The sequence below is a fragment of the Strix aluco genome, chromosome 3 (assembly GCF_031877795.1).
Source record: "Strix aluco isolate bStrAlu1 chromosome 3, bStrAlu1.hap1, whole genome shotgun sequence".
NCBI lineage: Eukaryota > Metazoa > Chordata > Aves > Strigiformes > Strigidae > Strix > Strix aluco.
The window spans coordinates 33,359,794-33,380,965 of record NC_133933.1 but is presented as its reverse complement, the minus strand read 5'-3'; the positions used below and the strand labels follow the sequence as shown (position 1 = coordinate 33,380,965).

Sequence of the window (21,172 nt, the reverse complement as noted above, 5' to 3'; positions counted from 1 at the left end):
TTGTGGGAGTAGTATTTGAAGCATTTGACTCATGAGGTGAATCCCACTGAAAATCTCAGAGAAACAGTTGTAACTGTGAGAAAATATACATGGCTATGTCTTTTTAAATAGACACTGACATGAATCACCTGTATTTGTCTGTTTATATCAATATGGAATGTTTTTGAGAAACTGTTCATCAGCAAGAAGTGCATTATCTTTTTGATGTTGTGTGACTAGTGCATTTGAAAAATGACTCTTAGAAGTGTAATCTCTATTTTTTTGTTTGTTTGTTTTTCATTTAAGCAGAAACATTATGTACCAAATAAGGTTCCTTACAGTTGCACCTCAACAGGAGGGAAGTGTTAAAGAAGAACCAATTTCAGAAATTCAAACGAAACAGACCTGGCAGTTTGACTGGGCATTAAATAAACTGGATAACTCTGTCAGGAAAACTGGCCGCATCCCTAAAACCCTTCTACTAAAAATCTTCCATGAAATATGCAAATCAGGTAAGTTGCTTCCAGTTAAAACAAAATAAAAGATAAATTTAAAGCTACAATATAATGATTCATCAAACCAAGGAAATTAATTGAATGTTCTAATTTATATTTTATCTTTGAGTGTTGTTTAATTTGTTGCATAGGTTGATGAACAGACTTTAAATGCTTTAAAGATGTTATTTTGCTTTGAATGCACATGTTTACTTTTCCAGGTTTTTAGGTCTTTGGGCATTTATAAGTCTTGTAAAAATTCAGTGTACTTTTAAGAAATCTTATCGTATTGCTTTGCTTATTCTGGATTTTTAATCTGGTAATGTTACACCTTCCTCATATAACTGTATTGTGCGCTCTGAACAGGGATCATATCCATCCGTTTTATACTGTATATTTTTTAAATGTCTGTAATAAACCGTGTTGTCCTTAAGAGGTTATTCGTTTTAAAATGGATCTATACAGGGAAACGCGGAGGTGATCCCCAAGTTTCCGCATTCCCAGGTAGCTGTGCATATTCAGGACAAGAAAGTTTTATTTTTTTGAATAAAACAAACAGCTGAGGCATTGTTTATTCTGACAGATTCAATACCCCATTGGCTAAAAATAACCAGAGTATATTAATATTTTGCAAACCAGGTAGCACAGTTGATGAGGTTTGGTACCAGCTAGGGTGAGTCAGTGGAGATACTTGCTAAATATACTCACCAAGTACTACTGCCAATATCTATCATTGACAGCATGTATTGTTTTGTTTTAGTTTTAAACTTTGCTATGTATTGCTCTGGACTGTTAATAGCTTGTATACCTGGGATTGCGCTTTTAAAAGTTTTCGCTGTTTAAAAGCTGTCTTCAATTCATGTTCTCTCTCTGTTGAGCTTTTTTGTTTTTTCATTTTGCTTGTGATGACCTTTCTGATTCTGACTGCTTTGTCTTTTTTAGGTATAAACTTATAATTTGTGATTGTGCCTTGGCAAGAATTTTATGTCTCTAAGCTTATCTGCAAATCACAGTTCTTCATGATCTTTGATTAGTTACACAGATTTTAGGAAGTCAAATTAACAAAAAGATTAATTGCTTATAGTGGTTTCCTTCAGCTGTGTATGTATATTTAAAAAAGTGTGGAACTTCAAGAGATTTAACTAGGATGCTATTAAAAGAAATGACGAATATTTTCATGTGAGAAATTCAGTCCTTTTTTTATTAATAATGTTGAAAACTAATTTAGCACAAGTGTGGGAGGTTAGTTACTGTTGACGTCCTAAAATGATTTGTCTGTGTTTGTATTGTTCTTCCATTTCTAATTACAACATGAAAAATGCCCAAAGAAGGTCTTGCTGTAGATCTTGTCCTGCACCTTTCCATACTCATACTCCAAACCTTTTCCTGTTTCTTTTGCCTTTCAAGCTACTCAGTCACTAATGTAACACTGGCATTGTGAAATGCCAACACATATCGGCATTATATTGAGTGAACTAATTGTATGCAGGGATTTAAAAGTTAGTCAAATCAAAGTCCAACTCCCCATTTGCAATTTGTACCTGCCCCCTCTCAATGTTTTAACTTATTTCTTTTCTTGTTATTGCTTATTTTTAACCCCCTACTGCCTGTGTTTCTCCCCTGAGGAGTTTATTCTGTATAAATAACTTTTCTGCTGTAGGTTACGCTCTTGAAACATAGTTATGTGATATCCTAGATTTGCTGGTCTTTTTTGGTACCTGAAAATCTGATTCTAGATGGTATATAGCTTTCTGCTGTTGAGGCTTTTTACTTTATTTTACCATTATTTATAGCTATATAGCTGCTTCTACAGCTTTGTATAAATGAAAAATACATTTAGAGTGATCAGCAGCAGCTGGAGGTATCTTTACTGGCAACAGCTCCTGCCTCTATGCTGGGCTATACACAACTTTGGAGTGTTGTCATGATGATTTGGAAGTAACTTAGAAAGCATTAGTGGTGCTTTAGACTTTAAGTAATTTTGGAAGTCTGAATCTTTCAAGTCTGCATGTATGTCTCTGAGAGAGAAAACCTTACAGATTTTTTTCATCATTTATGTTTTATGTGAATATTTATTGTGCTTCTTGTTAGATGAAATTACTGAAGGTAATATTGAAGTATACCTTTCTCTTTGATAGTAAAGGAAGAGACAAAATTTTTGTACTCTTTTTTTTTTCTTTACAGTATACTGCTTCCTAAAGAAACTCCTTTTTATTAGAAATTGCCGGGTTTGCATATAAAGATGTGATTGAAAAAATTTTTGTGTCTCCAGTTTATTGGGTAATCTGATAGATTCTGCAGCTCTGCCTTACTTTGCCTCAAGAGTGGTAGTGAAGTCCAAGGAAGACAGATGAGATTATAGTTGCTTTTTTGATATTCTGGTACTAGTGTAGAAGTCAGAGAAGGTAGATATTCTTACGGTTTCCTTCGCTATTCTCTAGATGTAAATGATCTCATTTATTTTATGTTGAGCATGGGCAGAAGTGTAAATGTAAATGTGGAATGTCTCTGAATACCAGTTTTGGAATACTATGGGATAGCTATAAAGTATTTTGCCATTTTAGAAATTTAACAGAAAGTTATGTCCCTGTTAGGATTAAATGATCTATGGACGTTGGCTTGGGAAATTTGAAGTGCTAGATCATCTGAGTTTAGTATTTTGTGTTGTATTTTTAAACATTTCTGCTCAGCTGAGCTTGTTATTATACTAAATGGCATCTTTTATTGTGAATCTTTTTCATGATAGCACGTAATAGTTTCATTGTTTAATCATTTGGGTATCCTGTTCAGTAAAGATCTTCAGTCTTGGAGAAGATTCTTTTCTATACAAAATGCTTAAATATTTCAACGGGTCAGTCTCGAATATTCTTTCTAATATTAAATGCATAATTATAAAGAAACTTGTGGTTGTGTTCCACTTGCAGGGTGTCCAGGGAGTAACCAGACCTTGCTTTTGTTGCGAAGTTGTGGTGCTCTTTTACCAGAGGTATTGTCACCTGAAAGAACAGAACTAGCCCATATGATGTGGGACAAGATGAAAGAACTGGGTAAGTTAGTTTGGTTAGTCCCTCTTGCAAGAAGAGGTATGTGCGTTAGTTACTGTCTTTGTGACAGAAGACTGAATGTATTTTAATGGTGTTTAAATGTTAGATTATAACAGCAACTACTCATTACCAAATAAATGCTAGGTTTTATTATTCAGGTGAGAGACCTGTTTCCTATTCTGGGAGTTATACTGACATCTAGGGGTGTTAGTAATAAATCTAAAGATAGTTTTTTGGTAAGATGCTTAAATTGGACTTTTGCTTGATTTTGATCATTGTAAGAATGAATTTTACTTCTCTGTTAGATACTACCCTGATATCTGGTGGGCTGAGTATTCCTAGTGCTGCTAGATATTTTATCAGATGATTTTTTTAAATTTTAAGTTAGTCATTTATCTACAGATGTTGCATAGGTGAATTGGTGCTTGATAGTAATATTGCTGAATCTGTAAAGTAAATACAGCCATAGAGATTGTGGAATAGCATGCACACGAACATTGATTTTACTGTGCTCTTGTTATGTTTTAGCCTTTTATAAACACATGTGCTGTTAAATAGTCCGGTATTTCAAAGGTGGATAAAAGGAAGCAGTCTCATTATACATAAAGCTCATACAGAATAAAATTGATATGAAATTAATTACCTGATAAAGCTATAAAAATCATGTTGAATTTAGAGAATCTATATTCACTAACTGTGGTTGAAATATTTCCTTAGGTGCTGTGTATGATACAAGCCATTATAATGCTTTACTTAAAGTCTACCTTCAGAACGAGCACAAATTTTCTCCGACAGAATTCTTGGCCAGAATGGAGGAAGCTAATGTGCAGCCCAATCGAGTAGGTACCCTTTTACGATATCTTCATTCTTAATAGTAGTATCTATTTATTGGATGGAAATCATTAACTTCCCCTTTTTGTTTTCTGTAGGTTACATACCAAAGGTTGATTGCTGCTTACTGCAATGAGGGTGACATTGAAGGAGCGAGGTATTCTTTTGCATTTATGTTTAAAGGGATTTCCACAAAATCTGTTTCTCATATTCCCTACCATTAATATTAAAACTCATTTCAGTGTAATTCTTATAAATTGAGCAAAGCAAAGAGAGGGGTTTAAGTATATTTTAACCAAGCACTAAAGGGCAGTTTCTTAGAAACATCTTGAACCTACACAAGCAAAATAAAAATAAATGATAGACCAGTGTGTTCAAACAAAATTATATTCAAGTTGCTGAGAAAATAACTTGTTTTGTCATTTCTAGAACGGACATGAAAAAGTGTGAGGTTATGAAGGCTTACTGCCTGTGTAAGAAAATGGCTACTGGGAAAGGCATTTTAGAACAAAGTGGGCTAGGGAGCAATTCTAGTAGTAATTCTGGTTTTTGTTGTTGTTACACAGGGCTTGCTGGATATCTAACATCTTAATTTTAGCAAGGTTAAGTTGCAACAGTGATTGCTGGGCATGAGAAATAAGTAAAAGGAAGATAAAAATAAAAAAAACCCAGTCCCATCCTTGTGTCTGCATATTTCAGAGTGAAGAATACGATTCATCTGAAAAAATGAAAATGACCAAATTATGAGCATGTTATGCAGCATCACCAAATGTTCAGTGGCATCAGGATTTGGTTTTGTTTGATGCTACAGTACTTGTCCAGTGAGCAGCAATAGCTCAGTAGTTTATCTTTTCAAAGGAAAAAAATATCTAATCTCTTTTCAAAGGAAAAAATTATCTGATCATTCATTGTCTTGTATTTTGCAGTAAGATCCTTGGATTTATGAAGAACAAAGATCTCCCAATCACTGAGGCAGTATTCAGTAGCCTTGTGAAAGGTCATGCAAGATCAGGGTAATGTTTAATACTACTTTTGTTTTCTTTTAGTTTTACTACAATATAGAGTGATACTGTACAGAAAAATTACATGCTGCAGAATAGTATGATGGTTTTGAATAATAATATGTAGAAGACTGTCTTTATACATTTTTGAAGCAAAACAGGGCTATTTAACAAAGGAAGTAGATTTTTTCTTGTCTGAAAATCTTGGATTTCAAGATAAATTACTGTACTTCTGTGCTGTTTGGAAAAAATCTGCTGCACTTAATTTTGAACTTTTCTAACTGTTAAAGTTGAAAGAGTATTTTAAATAATACAATAATTAAAATATTTGCACCTTCACCTTTCAGGATTTGCTTACTTAAAATAAGTTTCTCTATGCTTGTTGCAGTCTTTGTTTCCAATTCTAATTAATTTAATGAGGAAATGTGGAAGTCACAATAAACATTTTTATGATTAGATCTACTGAGGGTCTTTCTTTTGAATTCTTTTAGAGATTTGAAGAGTGCAGAAAATATCCTTTCAGTGATGAGGACGGCTGGTGTTGAACCAGGTCCAGACACCTATTTATCCCTGCTGAATGTGTATGCTGAAAAGGGTGACGCTGATAGCATCAAAAAGGTATTGCAAGTTTGAGTTTAAATACAACTTGTTTGATCTTTTGTTCAGTTTAACTTTGGAGTGCTTTCTATCCATGCAGGAGGAATAATACTGAATTTTATAACTTGTTTCCTCCCAGTCCACACCAATTAAACAACTTTTTTTTTTTTTATCTGAATAGCTGGTTAACTGAAAGCAGTCTCATACTTTATAAAAAATACTCGTCTTCTGATAGTTGCCTTTCACTGTGAGAAGATATGTTTGCCAGTGAGCGATTTAATAATTCAGGTTTTTTGAGAGACACATAGTGCACGTGTGAGAGTTATATATTTATTTACAAAAATAAACAGAAAGTAAATGTTGATTATCCTGCTCCCATTGAAGCCACAAAATCTTGCCAGTAAAACTGAATTTTTTTTGAGAGTTCATACCAACAGCTTAGATATTCATGAAGTGTGGATAAGATAATGCTGCCTTACAGCCCTTTGTGGAGCTGATTTTTTTTTTTCAAGTATTCTCTTTTTTTTTTTTTTTAAATCAAAGTAGTATTCGGAAAGGAATGAGAAAAGAAAATTGGTTTGAGTTTAATAAGTAGTATCAGATGGAGAGGACCAAATCAAGGAAGAGGATGTGGGAAACATAATATTTTTCTGTGACTTACAAATTAAACATATCTTCATCAACCAACCTTCTTCCAAACACTAACAAAAAGTTTGATTAATCATTCTCCCCTTTTCAAAGCAATTTCTTTTGAAAATCACCTCACAATGGGAATACCTCTGGTGTTTTCATATGTTATTAGATATTAGAGAGAAGCTATCTATTACGTCCCTTTTATCTGTCCCTTTTTCTTTTTACAGTCTAAAGGTGTTTGAGGCCCTCTCTGTAGAGCTTGGGTATTCTCTCAACCATATTCCATGTATCTAAACCCATGGCTTCAAAAAAGGAAAAAAAAACCCAGCTTTTTTTATCCTGTTTTGAGTCACTTTAGAGTTTATTAAAGGTAAATTTCTTCTGATTTACAGACTGTAGAAGAGGTTGAGAAGACTGAAGGTTACCTTATGGATCGGATTTTGATGCAGGTGATTTTTAGCCTTGCCAAGGCTGGATATCCTCAATACATTGAAGATATTAAAGAACGCATACGATTTGAAAGGGAATTAATTCCAGGTATGTCCTTGGTTACAGCAGTGTTCTGCTACTCAGGGTGGAGAGGGAAAGCATTTTATTTTTTTTTTTCCTCCCCCCAACAATAACTAAGGTTACCAAAAATAGGGAATTTTGTACTTTTCTCTTGAATACTTAGGGAATATAATATTTTTGCCATTGGTTTGTTGATTCGTTTGTGCTGCTTTAGATCACATTTTATAAAATTTAAATATAAACCAGTTTTAATCATTTATGTATAAAAATTAATCTATCCACTTTTTTAACTTCTAAAATTCGTTAAGATTTTATAGGAAGGCAGTAAGTGTGGAGTCTTTTATTCAAACAACACTGTTGTAATTCCTGTTGTGACAGCTCTTTATGAATATCATAAAAAGGGAGACTAAGCACTGAATATAGTTTTTCTTTACAGTTAAAGTCACTTTTGGATCCCAGTATATGTAATCTGATTGATAACTGTTGATTATACTTAATCCATTTTTTGATGTGTCTAGAAATGCGTTTCTCTTATTTAGTATTCTTCTGTCATGCTGCAGTGGTGATGCTTCTGTAATTTTTGGCATGGTCTTCTAATGGGATAAGTGAATTTCATTGGGAAATATAAATAATTCTGAAAAAGGTAGTCTTAAATTTGATTGGTTAATCATGTTTAAAAGTATGCTAAAGTTTCTGGTAAAATATTTTGCTAGTTTTCACTAATTTTAGTAGTTTAATGTGAAAATAGTTATATGCACTTTTTTAATGGTGTTGTTCTCTGCTTTTCAATTTCTAGATGCAATGAACCTGTGTTTGACTCTCATAACTCATGGCTTCGAAGATATAAGTTTCCATATTTTGAAGTCTCTTAATCATTTATCACGTGGTAATATGGACCAGGGAAGCTTCTTCTTGCAACATTGTGTAAATAGAGATATGGTATGCAGAATAGTAATACTTTTTTTCTTAATATACTAATAACAGTATAATTATTTAGTTTAATGCAACTGTGAAGATGGAAAACGATATGTTTTTTGCATGGTTCTTAAAGAATAAAAGAAGGATTTTAATATTTCATATCAATTTGCATAGTAAATTGAAATTCACAAAGGAATCATGTTTGGCATGTGTAATATCCATTTCCTAAACATTGAAGAGTCTGATATTCTTAACAATTTGAGAAACTGAAATATATATTTAATTTTTGAAATTCTTTGCAGCCTATGAACAAGCTGAAGCAATTTTGTACTGAGTTAAAAGAAGCAAAAATGCACTCAGCACCATTACCATTTATTTTGCGTTGTGCTTTGGAGGCCAACAAATCAGGTACTCTGCTTATTTAGTTATTTTACGTATGCTTAATTAAAGTACTTGGTCACTGTTTAATTATCTTGTGAATGTTTTCAGCCTTGGCCATTGATGTGATGAAGATGATGAAAGAGGAGGGCTTGCCACTCAGACCTCATTATTCCTGGCCACTGCTAGTTGCGTTCCAGAAAGAGAAGAATCTTGAAGGTTAGTTATCTGATAAATGCTCCTCTAGCTTTATTTCAAACCTAGCACACAAATCCTTATTAAAATATTGCTACAAGGTTCAGCAGACTCTTGAAAGTAAACGAAGACCTTGCTGCATGTCTGTCTTTGTTGCAAACAATTTTTCCTTCAGAAACACTTTTTTAAAATCTTCTTTCTTACTTGATCGTGGTACAGCTCTACAAATTTAAAGTACCTTTGCATAGAAAGATGTGAAAGAGTGTTTAATTGTCTTTTTAACTCTTCACATTCTTTCTGCCTTCCACTGGTTCTTTTTGCTGCTCATTACCTTTTACAGAGTTTACTCTTGAAGAAACTGAAATTTGAGAGAAGAATTTAAAAGTAAGGTTGTGTTATAATAGATCTCTTGGACTGCAAACCCAATGCTTTTTTCAAACCAACTTCTTATCTACCTGATAAGCCAAATGTGAGTTTTGTTACAATAATAAAAACTGCGGGAGAACTTCCATTGCTGAACGTGTGAGCCTGACCTGACAGCATACTGATTGAAGGACAGAAATGCTCAATCTTTGGGATTCTTAAGTAGGTTTAAGCATTTAGCATACTTACCCCTGTTACACATGGGGATGCCTACAGGATATGAATAAGAATTGAACAAATATTAAATTTTAGAGTACAGTATCTAATTCTTTGGTTTGCGTTATTGGTAATTCAGAAAGAATGGTATTGTAAAAAGATGCTTTTAACAGAAGTACTTCCCCCTTGGGGAAACAAAAAACTGTCTTTTTCATCTTATCTCACAGTATAATGTGCTTTAGAATGAGATGCAGAGTTGTTAGTGTGACACTGGGTGACAAACAAAATGCACAAACAAAAAAAAAGTGCTTTTAGCAGACTCTTCATATCGCAATTTTATCTTAAATATACAGTCACATTCCAGTTCGGAAGAAATGCTGAAACAAGTATTCCCTAATTGTTTCTGGCTATAAAAATGTCTCAAGTCTTTTTCAAAAAGCCTTTGTGAAAACAATATTCAGTTTTTATTAACTCCTTAGGCTCTGTTCCTGCTAGACTACTTCCCAAGTTTATCTTCTTCCAGGTTTTCAAATGCTTGAAAGTTCTATGATATTTAGAAGTCTGACAACCTTGTTTTAGTTGGGTACTTTGTGACTTAACTTGAGATACAATGTTGCCAAAAGTAAGTAAGTTGGAATCAGCGTCATACTTCTCTGTGTGCATGTTGCCTACTGAAAAAACATGCTTCCCGTAACTCCATGGAAAACTTCACCTCACTAACACAGTTATCAGAGATGTCAGAAGTATTTTTAGTTTTAGATATTCTTAGATAGCTCCCAAAACTGAAGCAATAGCTGACCATAGAGAGAAACTTCAGTTTTCATACCTTTTTTGGTCTTTGGCAAGGACAGAAGTTGCCTTAATTTGGACTCCCACTGTAGAAGTTGACTGTGCTTTGGCTAGTAGTTACTGCTGGAAGTCATGTAAGCAAATTGAGAAGAAAACTTCTTTGCCATTTTCTAGAGAGCCTTTCTTTTTCTATTTGCAAAGGCATTGGATACCTAAACTTCTGTATGGCTGTATGATAATACTGTGGATTTGCAAACACGTTTTTGTAACCTGGTAATTAGTCTGCGAGTTTGAATTGTCAAGTGGGAACATTACTACTGTGTGCATACCTACAAAATTCAGTGATTTTGCAATTCTTAAAATACATAAGAAAATATCTAAGGAATTTCTTCTGCAGTGAAGAATCAGTGAAATTATTCTTGCTGCAGTGAAACAAGTTGTCTTGTTCTTTTCCATGTGTAAGCTCATATTCATTTTTTGAAATTTAATAATAAAAACATGACTAAATAAGATCCACTACCTAAAAATACAAGAAATATGCTTGAAGAAAAGTAAATGGGGTGAAAAAACCCACCCACCCTGAAATTGTTTCATAGAAATAATAGAGCAAAAAATAATGCTGCAGTGAGAACCAGAAGGTGAGAGCAGATAGTAAATTAACAGAATGGTGCTTTCTAGCAGCGAAAGATAATAGAGCTGTGTGAACAAAAGTATAGATAGACACTGTATCACATCTCATACCAAGAATGAAGTAATGATTCCTTTCTCTACACAGTAGTAATCCCGGCCTAATGTGTGTAATTTTGCATCTCAGTATAAGTAAGGCTGAAAACTGAAAGGAACTTTGAGGAAAAACTATTAAAAATCTGATATGATGTAGACAGTGCACTAAATAATGAGAAGCAACAACCTATCTGGAACTGCAGGGTACAGATGTCTTAATCAGTATGTATAATGTGACACAAACGATTATATTATTAATAGTAATCATTACATATTTATCTAATGTTTATTGTAACAAAAGCTGACAATGGATATCAGAGGAAATTCCCTAACTTCTGTACTGTGGAGTTGAGTTTGAAAGAAAAGTAGCCGTGAAGTGGTGGCTAAGAGGAATGAAACTAAGCAAGGCCAGTTTTAAATATACTGCAGAGAACTTAACCACTCTGAAATAGCAAACAGCTCTTTTCAGTCATTTTATACAGGCAAATAATTTCAGGTGGGCATTCTTGCTTTTATGTGCATCTGTTATATAAGTTGATAATTACTTATTTCCATAGTATTTATCTAAGTAAAAGCTATTAGGCTTTTAGGAATGGAAAGTGCTTGTAGGGTTTAAAAGATCAATACGTGGTAGATCTGAAACTGTTACTGGCACTGAGATTCATCTTGTATCAGATTATACACTAAAAACAGGAGGGCCTAGTATAAATAAGCAGAAATGTTTGACTTAGACTTGCTACTGAGTATTTTATAGCTCCCCTTCATCTTTCTATAATCATGTTATTTTTAAAGACAGTTTTTAAAAGTCAGTTGTGTATTGCACTTTTGTTTTCTATGAACTGTTGTTACATACACAAAGCATAGTTAGTGAATGGTAATTTAGTTTTTACGTTGGGAAGTAAGGGAAATTAGAGTCTGAGTCCAGAGAGTAATAAAGGTGGTGATTTCACGAAGTAACTGCTTGAAATACTGTTTTGTAGACAGATTTTTCTGGCAAAGAACTTTCTGAGTGCATCTGAAACTAACAGCACAGCAAAATTATGTTAAATATTATGCTGTTTTCTTGAATGTGACCTCACTTTTTGAACTGGAGGGTGATTTTTTTTTTCCTTAGAAAACTGCTTAAAGCCCACTTTTTCCTGCCCTTGCACATGTTGAACTGTATCTAGCTGCTTTAGAAATCCCCCCTGTTCTGATCAGACTGCTTTAGGAAGAAGGCACAACTTACTGTGAGAAACTTAGGAAATGAAAAGTGGACTGAAATGCATGTCTCCCTTTTCACTTCTTGAAAAGCAGCAATTTGCTCCGCTCTACCACAAAAATATTATGACCATCTTGTAATTCATTTCTTCTGTATTTGTTCTTCGATGTACTGATTCAAGGCTGGAATCTGTTCTGTTGGGGTGTTTGAATGCTGTTTCCAATACTGACAAAAAGGAGAACACAAGTTTGGCTGGTTTGTTCCCTATTTTTGTCCACTTTCCACTCACTCAATTATTTGATTCTACTCAGCTCCTGCAGTCCTTACATATCTCAGCCCAAGATATAAAAAACCTGTTCTTGATCAAGCAGGGAGATGGCCAGAAGACTTTACTGTGGGTTTTAGTCATACCCAGTTTTCTGGATCAGTAAGCACGCCTCCAAAGGGGTGTGCAAGGCAATACATTGGGGTGTGAGCAAGCTGTTAATAAATAAACAATTATTTCATCCTTTTTTACATTCTATTTTTGTGTATGTTTTATAACATGCATAATATATCAGTACAGTAGTACATGTATATAATTTCTAAATATACATGTATTAGGGGTGCGTTCCCAAAAAAGTTGGGGAGACCAATGTTCTAGGTAAACGTGACTGCACTTTTGTGTCTCCTCTTTAGTCTGTTCTTTGATTTGAGGAGAAGGAATAGGTTAGTGTATTTTCCAATATGAGGAGCAAAGAATTTGTAAAAGTCCACACACATAATGCTCAAATTCAATTTCATGCACGTATTTGACAATTTTACAGCATTTTGAACTGGGAATGTTTCGTTGCTTTGTATTGTGGAAGATATTTATATGATAATAAAGTAGTTCTGCTCTCGTTGAGGTTGAAAAATCGTAGGATTCTGTGTTCGTTTTCATGATCTTCTGTTCACCCCAAAATTGTACACTAGCCATCTTAGAAATGAAGTATTTTGTGGCAGCATTTTTTTTAAGTTTATGTTTAATTTGTTTACATGCAGTATTGTTACTGGTATTCCTCCTTAATCTGCATCTCACTGTTGCGCTGATGTTCTAACCTTCACATGTGCCCTGTCCTACTGAGGAACTCACAGTTCATGTTTGTGTACTCACAGTCACATTTGTGACAAATGTCTACAAGGGAATGGATATGCTTAACAAGCCTGTTTTCTGCTCTGTTCTCGATACAAATTTGAACTCAAATCTCCCGAGTTCTTGGTTTTCAAATTACTTCCTAGTGATACAAATACAGTTATTTTTGAAAAGGTTTCAACATAAAGGGACAATGTGTGTTCTGGGAAGCTGAAGACATGAAATAGAAACTAGCTGTCACAATTTGAAAGAGATCAAGGAAGACTTACTGTAATTAATTCTTTATTCATATTTTTTCAGATTCTAAGCCAAAATCAGAGTTTTGTTTAAGGCAAACTTGAACAGATGATGCGACTTTAATCTAGTGTGACTTGCCTGCATGTATTTTCAAGTGCTCAAAGGGAATTCACATCTGATTATTTGCACCATAGTGCACTGCATAAAATATTCATGGAAGTGTCACTTTTCCATAGGTGGCACTCCAGGGCAAAGACAGGGACTTTGGGAAACTTTACATTTTTAAAGTAATAAGTATGAAATGCAAGTTGAAAAAAACATATGCTGTTTGGTACTGGTGTCCTGCAGCAACTGACAAATCATTTTTAGACCAGCAAAAAAATGATAATACCTGTATTAGTTTTGACAGGGGTTCACAGTTTGCTAGCTAGGGTTACTGTAAGAAGTTTCTGCAAATCAGCAGAGTGTGAGCAATTAAAAAGCATGACATATACTCTAAAGCTCTGCACTCTAATTGCTGAACTATTAAGATTTAGTATCCATTGCCTTCAAATGCATATCTACAGTAGTCATATACAGTGTTGTTGTGTGAATTGATCTGAACCCTGTAAAAGTTATAATGTAGCTTCACTGGGGCTTGGGAGACTCCAGCCTTTCTCTGCATTTCCAGTTTGAAGCTGATGTGTTGATAGAGTAATCAACCTATTTGCTTGCAAATATGTTATTTGTTTTAAATAAATCTAGAGACAAATCTTGAAAATTTGCCTTGCTAATCAGGGTTGGATACTGGGAACTAAGCTAAAAATGTATTATGTATTGAAGAATGTATTTGTATCTTGAATTTGATTATATACTTTACACCAAATTTCAAATCTGTTTTTTATGCACAATAATATGGACATTTTGATTTACAGCTCTAAAAAATGTTTTGCAAACATAACTAAAAGTAACTGTCATATATTCCCTGTGTTAGAAAATAACTTTTTTTTTCCCAAACTAGCCAAGAGTTTCATGTTTTTGATAGTACAGCACAGAACGGGAAGTTTAGTAAGTGAATTTTAAGTTTCACAATTAAGAGCTTTATTAACATGTAAATTAAAATGCAGGATTTTGCATAGCAATTTCAAGGAGGGAAATTGAGGAGACAAGTCCTTTTTTTGAAAAGCAACATTTGTTTTTAAATGTTGAGTCTCAAGTTTTCATCTTTCTGAAATGTTTAGCCTTACCAATTTTGCTTTGATAGGTATCTTCAAGGTCCTCAAAGTGATGCACGAGTTGGGGGTGGAACTTGATGTGGAAACATACACAAACTATGTTTTTCAAAATTTTGCCGATACTGAAACTGCCCGTGCCCAGCTGAAGGTGAGTTTACATTTAGAATTCATAAAAATGACTATTGCATGACTTGTTTTTCTGTGTTCTCTGTGAAAGCTTTAGATCCCAGCAGTGCTCTAAATGTGAGCTTGGTATGATGAAGCCTGTTCAGAATATTAGATTACTTTTGAAACAGTTGCTGCACTGATGGTTTGTTTACTTTGTCTTTCTCCTGCTGCTTTTCTTTCTCCTTTTCAGAGCTAACCAAAATATTTTGCTCGAGACTTAATAGCTTTCTGTTTCCTGAAGTGGAAAACTAAATAAATGAATGATGTCCTTTTTTTTTAACTAGGGATTAGAAGCATTACAATTGCTTCCGGTGCTTTATTTTTTTTTAACTTGTTAAAGAATTCAGAATTGCAGACTTAAGTTTAACTGTCCAGCTCTTTCTGCCTTTGGTAACTTTTTCTCTCACAGTTGATTTCAATACAAAAGCTGGATAATTTTTGATCAGTAGCAACTTACCTAGCTAGCCACGTAGACTTCTGTAGAGCACCTTCCATGTTCTCAACAGCTATCAAGACAAGAATACCAGTGTCCTCTGGGAAGGAAGTGTATAAAAATACAAAGTATCAGAAGGTGTCTGTGTGTAGTTCCAATGATTGATTGCTTTATCTCTAGAAAAATGACTGCCTGTTTGAAACTGTTGGACTCTCTGTAGCAGAAATAAGATATGAAGCAGCACATGGAAGACTGAAAAATGTTCTTGCTCTATGTAAGTATTTTTCATGTTGCATATATGTAGTTGGCGGTAGTGTTGATTGGTTGTAGGTTGAGATTTACATGTATTAATATATGAGGTTTAAAGATACGTGGGAAATGAGCAAAGCTTTTATTATGTGAGGTCCTCTATGGTGAGACATCAGACTGTTTGGAACTATCAATTCTGGACAACGTGTCATGGTTAAACTCTTTTTAAGTGTTAAACCTGACCATAAGATTTACATGTAAGATATTTGCAAGTTGCAGCTTTGCTGGGATTGTGATACGTTTATGATCCTGTTGTACTTAGGGAGTTTAAGGAAATAATTTGTCTTGCACAATGACTGTTAAATTGGTGTGGGATTGTTTTTGTTTGCAGCATCAGTTACAACAGGATGCTTAACAATATGGCTCTGAAGTATTACAGAATCATTAATGAAAGCACAAACTTTAAAGAACTGATTGTCACGGATGTGAACCTGAGTGTGCTCTGCTAATTGGTCATGGAAGTTATGTGTATAGATTTGATGGGTTAATTAGATGATGAAGTCGCAAAGGCATGAATTAATCACTTTTTAAGAGTTTTCTCCAAAGACTGTTTTGATGCTCAGTGCTTGCCAAAGTACATGTATGTCATTGAATGTATGGGATGGGATGGTTTACTTGGTTAAGTAGGAATAGATCTTTCTCTTCGAAATGTAAAACAAATACAGTTTTTATTTCCCTAGTATACTGAGAGAATAAAAAAACACCTAAATTTGGACTAACTCTGATATGGAAAGATCTCTTTTTTTAAACAACAGTTTTAATTGTCCAAGGTTCAGGGAAAAGCTTAAGCAGTCTTTTGCTGCAATTGTCATTAACTGTTTTGTTTAACAAATATAGAAATACGTAGTCTGTACACCATGACCCTGGGAAGCTGTTGTGTTGAAAATGAGAAAGATAAATGAGTAGTTACTAATCAGTGATTTAATTTTTGTATTGGAATTAGTGAATCTTTAAGGGTCACCTTACATTCTGCCATTATTTTGTTTGTTGTTATTACCAAAAAAACCCAACAACCCAAACATGAAAAATGAAGTACCTAAATTAGCTTTGAAAATTTTTTGAAAGGATAACTATTTATTAGGAGCAATGAAATTTCTTCTGGAAAGTGAAATAGGGTGGTGTTTTTTTGCCTACATGAAAAAGTAGACCACCCCTGCACACTCATTTTGGTTAACTGAAATTGTCAGGTTTTAATGTGTTAAAGGCACGAATATGTGTGTGCCTGGTAGGTATATGGTAAATGTATATGATATCAAAAGTATGATACAGGCACGTATAGTAGGCTGCATTCTGTCTTACTGTCATGAAATTAGTCTCACACAGTGTATTATTTAGCTGTTGTCTGTGTGTTGAATTTAAATCTTGTAGTGGTTTTTCTGTTTACAAAGACTAGGGTTAATAATTCTTAGAGACATACAAAATTTCTTTTGAACTTGAGCTTTAAAGGAAGGTACTCCCGTAAATAGTTTACCAAGCTGAAATGAATGCTAGTAAATCTAATTAGCACCTATGTAATGATAAGGCACAGATTTTAAACAGCTGATTTTTTTTTTTTTTTGGACTTGGCTCCTTTTGCTGTATTACAAAGAGGGAAAAATAGATGCACTATGGAAAATAGTTCAAGATGTCTCATCAGTGTAGTCGGGGGAGGTGAAGGTTGGTTATTAATGCTGGTTGCTATCTAGGTGTATTGATTCAGCTTCTCATGCCTTATAATGTATAGATTTCTGCTACTGACAAGATAAAAACTATGAAGCATCAGCTGAGGAATCTGGGCACATAAGGCAGCGTACATGAGAGCTGCTTTTTCCCTTTATCATGCCGTTCCATTCCACTTCATTGTCAGCCCCTTGATTTTCTCAGACTTGTTTGTTGCTAGGGAAACCAGGTTGCCGATTGTCAGCAGCAGCTGAGCATACTAAGATGCTTTTCTGCTTGTCTTTTTATGAGCAAAAAGTTTAATATACCACTGGAAGAGGATTTGTATTGGGGGTTTCTTGAAACCAACTTTACTTGAGATTTTCAAACAAAAATAAACGTTCCAACATTTAAAACTTTATTTTCTAAATGCCTGGAGTTAGACTAGGGAGTGATTTTAGCATGTTGTTCATGCCTTTTTATTTCCCAGGTTCCTATAGAGCCTGGTGGTTTTATATCAGCTTTCTTCTACCATATACCATATTGCAGCCCTTGATGAAAGGGCCCAGTGCATTCAGGTTTTTACAGGTGTTAATTCTATCATGATAGTGAAGGCAAATGATAACTACTTCATACAGGACTTAAATGCATCTAGTACTGTATTTATGATGCTGGAATGAGGCACAGCGATTCTAGAGGAAGAAGGCAGAATTTGGAATATTTAGCCAAGAACTGATGTAAAGATGAGGACATAGGGCATAACTGTAAATGACCTCTCCAGTACATCTAGTTTTCAGTAATTTTACAGTTTCCTTGGTGTTCAACCAATATTGTAAATATCAACTTTTAGAACTGTGTATCTTTTTCTTTTTTCCTTGTGTTTAACTTAATTCAGTGGATAGCACTTCAGATAGAACTACTTTTTCTTTCTTGTCAGGCAATTTGCACTAGCAGAAGCAAACACCTAAGAAAGTTATCACTGGTTTTGGCAAAACTATAAAGCCTATTTTAAGGCAGATCCTTGGTCTGAAACAGTTAGCTAACCATTTGCCTCTGGTGGTTCTTTTTTTGTTCCAGTACTAATATCTCAGGTTTTCTTGAATAGGATTGTTTGGGGTTTGTTTTGCTTTTTGGAACATAATATTTTCTTAGGTCTTGTACTTTTTTACAGATAAGATGTTTATTCCTGTTGCTAATTTGTATAAAAGACTAATGTATGAACTATTGACATTAAAGGCAATGAAGAGGGGAAAATCTCTCCTAGAATATTGATCTCTTTTAAAATGGAGCAGATTTAGAGCTGATAAAACCAGGACTGTTTCAAATGCCCGGGTATTTGAAATTTTGATTTACAAATGTTTATCAGCATTTATTAAGCTAACGAAATAGTTCTTCTAATATCACCCTATTTACATGACCTACTGACTTGTTGCAGTTCAGGGATTTTTTTTACAATGACTGTTTAGAAACATTTCTTTCATTTACAGTGTCTTCAGCAAGCACACCTCCTATTGATATTCGTCATTTTAGAAACAGCCTTGTTTCGGGCTTTAAAAGGTAAGGTTGCTATATGAATACCTCTTTTTTTTTTTTTTTCCTCTGTAACAAAGTTCCCTCTCTTTTGCCTTGTTGAGCACAAGTCTATGCAGTCTTCCCCCCCACTTCATGTTTGAAAATCTAAAAGTAGGGTGTAGCAGACCTGAGGGGTATTTGTGTTCCTCTCTTCTCTCCCTGGTTTCCTTGCCTCTGCTATATATGAGCATACCCTTGAAGTATTATATATAGTACATTAAAAAGAACTTCACTGTTCTTGTTTGTTCTTTCGTATTTGACAGTATATAAACTCAGGGTAGCAAACATTTGAGGTTTTATCTTTATTTGCTTTTTTGTTTATGAACTGCTGGCTAATGTAAGATTTCCCTAAAGGTTATCACTAGTAACCACTGAAGTAAATGGGTACTTAAGATGAAATACCAGTAGGAGCCAGGCATACTCTACTACATCCCATAGCTTTCTGTGCTCTCTGGGATGATTCCCAAACGCTCACATTTAACACCTAGTATTGTGCTATACCTTACCATGACTTTGTATTCACAGCCATATGGTCCCATTTTGCAAGGAGGGTTCCTTGCTAACTTGCAGGGTTGTTTTAGAACGAGGCTTTTTTGCAGCATACTTATACCACTGGGAACCAGAGAGGTCACTTAATACTGCTTGGGACCCGAGTCTGAAGGCTGATTTTGTTGACCAAATTATTTCCTAAAATTGTGTAGTGGCTATGAGATGTAGCTATGTTTAGGTTGGACATTAGCAAAACAAATCAGGTGAATATGATCAAAGTAATTTCCTAGTAAATTGCAAGTTCTATCTAGCTGATCCTGCTCTCTGAAAGGGGTAGAAAAAGCAACTGGTGTTCAAATTGAGTTTGTTAACTAGGCACTAGCTGACTTTGACATCCAAGGGATAAGTGAAATAATGTTTTAGATGCAGTAAGGTTATTTTACTATGTCAACCCCAGAATCATTCATTTCAGATGTATTAATTAAAGTAACAGGTTTTTGAAACACATTTTTTCTCTGTAAGTATAGATAAATATTCAATTGAAGTAGGACTTGCCCTAGAAAGGAAGCCATACCAATGTTTACTACACACAGCCAATGCTAGCATGTAATACCCCCTACCACTAGAGAGTTGTGCAGGTGTTCAGAATGTGATTTAAAGTATCTTTAAAATGTTACCCAACTTGTATTGTGAAAACTAGCTGCTGAGGAATCATACTCTCCTAAGGTGAAACAGTTACTCTCCTCAGCAGTGGAATGGTTACTACTATTGTGATTTCAATAGTTACCGGACATTTGGGCTAAAAACTTGGAATTCCAAAATTCTGAGGGAAATTAAGGTTGGGTTCTTTTTTGTTTGGGTTTGGTTTTGTGTTTTGGGTTTGGTTTTTTTTGTTTTACTTCAGCTTACTGTTTCCACCCTCTCCTTGCCACTTCTGAGAGTGGCATATTTTTTTTTATTTCCTTAGTATTAATCTCTCTTGTTTGCCTTTATTGCTACCTGGCTTCAGAAGCTATGTCCAAGGTTGGCTGTGCCCAGATTTCACCCTTATATTGTTTCTGAAAACTTGCCAATTCATGTTTCCTTTTCTATTTTAAAGTTAATGGCTAGAACAGTCTGAAAATGAAGCTTGAGCGGATGATAGAATAGAATAAAAGAATATTTGTACCTTTTGTAAAGACTGCCCCAAAATTTTATGACTAAATGCAGGTCTCGAATGTTTAAATGAGCCGAGTTTAGGACTGGCGTACAAAAGTACGGGGTATGGACACCAGGGACACATGAACAATGTCTGTGGCAGACTAGTTTATGGATTTCTGTTGAAGCTGCTCTTCTCTAGTAACTGCTTCGAAGTATTCCCATTCTATCTGCCTGATGTAGCATTACTATTTCAGAGTCAAGTACTTTAGGAAATTGATGCATTTGATATCTTCAGTTCATTGTCATGCTGTCAGTGGTGGAACAAGTTCACCCAGGAAAGCTTAACTAACCTCACAGCTGCTTTTTTTTCCTCTGTGTGGACCTGCATTTGACTCGTTTTCAAATACAGGTGGCAGTTGCACAAAAAGGATAAATGTTTCATAAGCTTGAACCTCCTAAATAAAATCCTAAACTTCTATGAATGCTTTCAAGTTTCTATGCAGCTGATGTATGACATCTTATTTTTCCCTTATGAGAATTACAGGAGGATACAATAAAGTGATAAGTTTTTGTTCTCTTAGCCTTGTCTAGGTTAATGCTCCTTTATAGTTGTCAAAAAGTTATAGCATCTAGTGAGAATTTTGATATTCTACAAATTACAGGAATATGTCAGGTTTTTTATACTTCAGTGAACTGGTTAACAGTTGATCTTTGGTTGTAACCTGATGACGTACAGGTCTCCATCAAGTTCTGTCCTGTTCTATGAGGGGAGAAAATGGAGTTCTGTGTTTTGTTTTCTGTTTTTTAAAATATTATCTATTTATCTCACTACAATAAACATTATACCTGAAGTAAGAGATTCAAATACTTTCTTTTTTGCATGATATAAATGCATTTATAGCTGCCTGTAGTTATCTGTCTATACTAAAAATCTAATTTTAATGCACAGGAGTCTAGATTTTTGCTCTTGCAAATTACATGTATTG

At 34.5% G+C, this 21,172-nt stretch overlaps 1 protein-coding gene across 2 annotated transcripts in view; it reads left to right on the top strand.

The window, feature by feature from the left end:
• LRPPRC (leucine rich pentatricopeptide repeat containing) overlaps positions 1–21,172 on the top strand; it is a 92,661-nt gene that overhangs the window by 10,241 nt on the left and 61,248 nt on the right. Inside the window, exons 2-14 of one of the 2 annotated variants that reach the window (XM_074818041.1) lie at positions 289–491; positions 3,398–3,520; positions 4,235–4,356; positions 4,447–4,505; positions 5,275–5,361; positions 5,841–5,967; positions 6,972–7,116; positions 7,886–8,028; positions 8,310–8,415; positions 8,497–8,604; positions 14,467–14,585; positions 15,219–15,312; positions 18,473–18,542. In XM_074818041.1, coding sequence (XP_074674142.1) covers positions 289–491; positions 3,398–3,520; positions 4,235–4,356; positions 4,447–4,505; positions 5,275–5,361; positions 5,841–5,967; positions 6,972–7,116; positions 7,886–8,028; positions 8,310–8,415; positions 8,497–8,604; positions 14,467–14,585; positions 15,219–15,312; positions 18,473–18,542 — 1,506 coding nt within the window. Of the gene's footprint in view, positions 1–285; positions 492–3,397; positions 3,521–4,234; positions 4,357–4,446; positions 4,506–5,274; positions 5,362–5,840; positions 5,968–6,971; positions 7,117–7,885; positions 8,029–8,309; positions 8,416–8,496; positions 8,605–14,466; positions 14,586–15,218; positions 15,313–18,472; positions 18,543–21,172 lie in introns of both variants that reach the window. The other variant, XM_074818040.1, reaches the window with a different exon arrangement.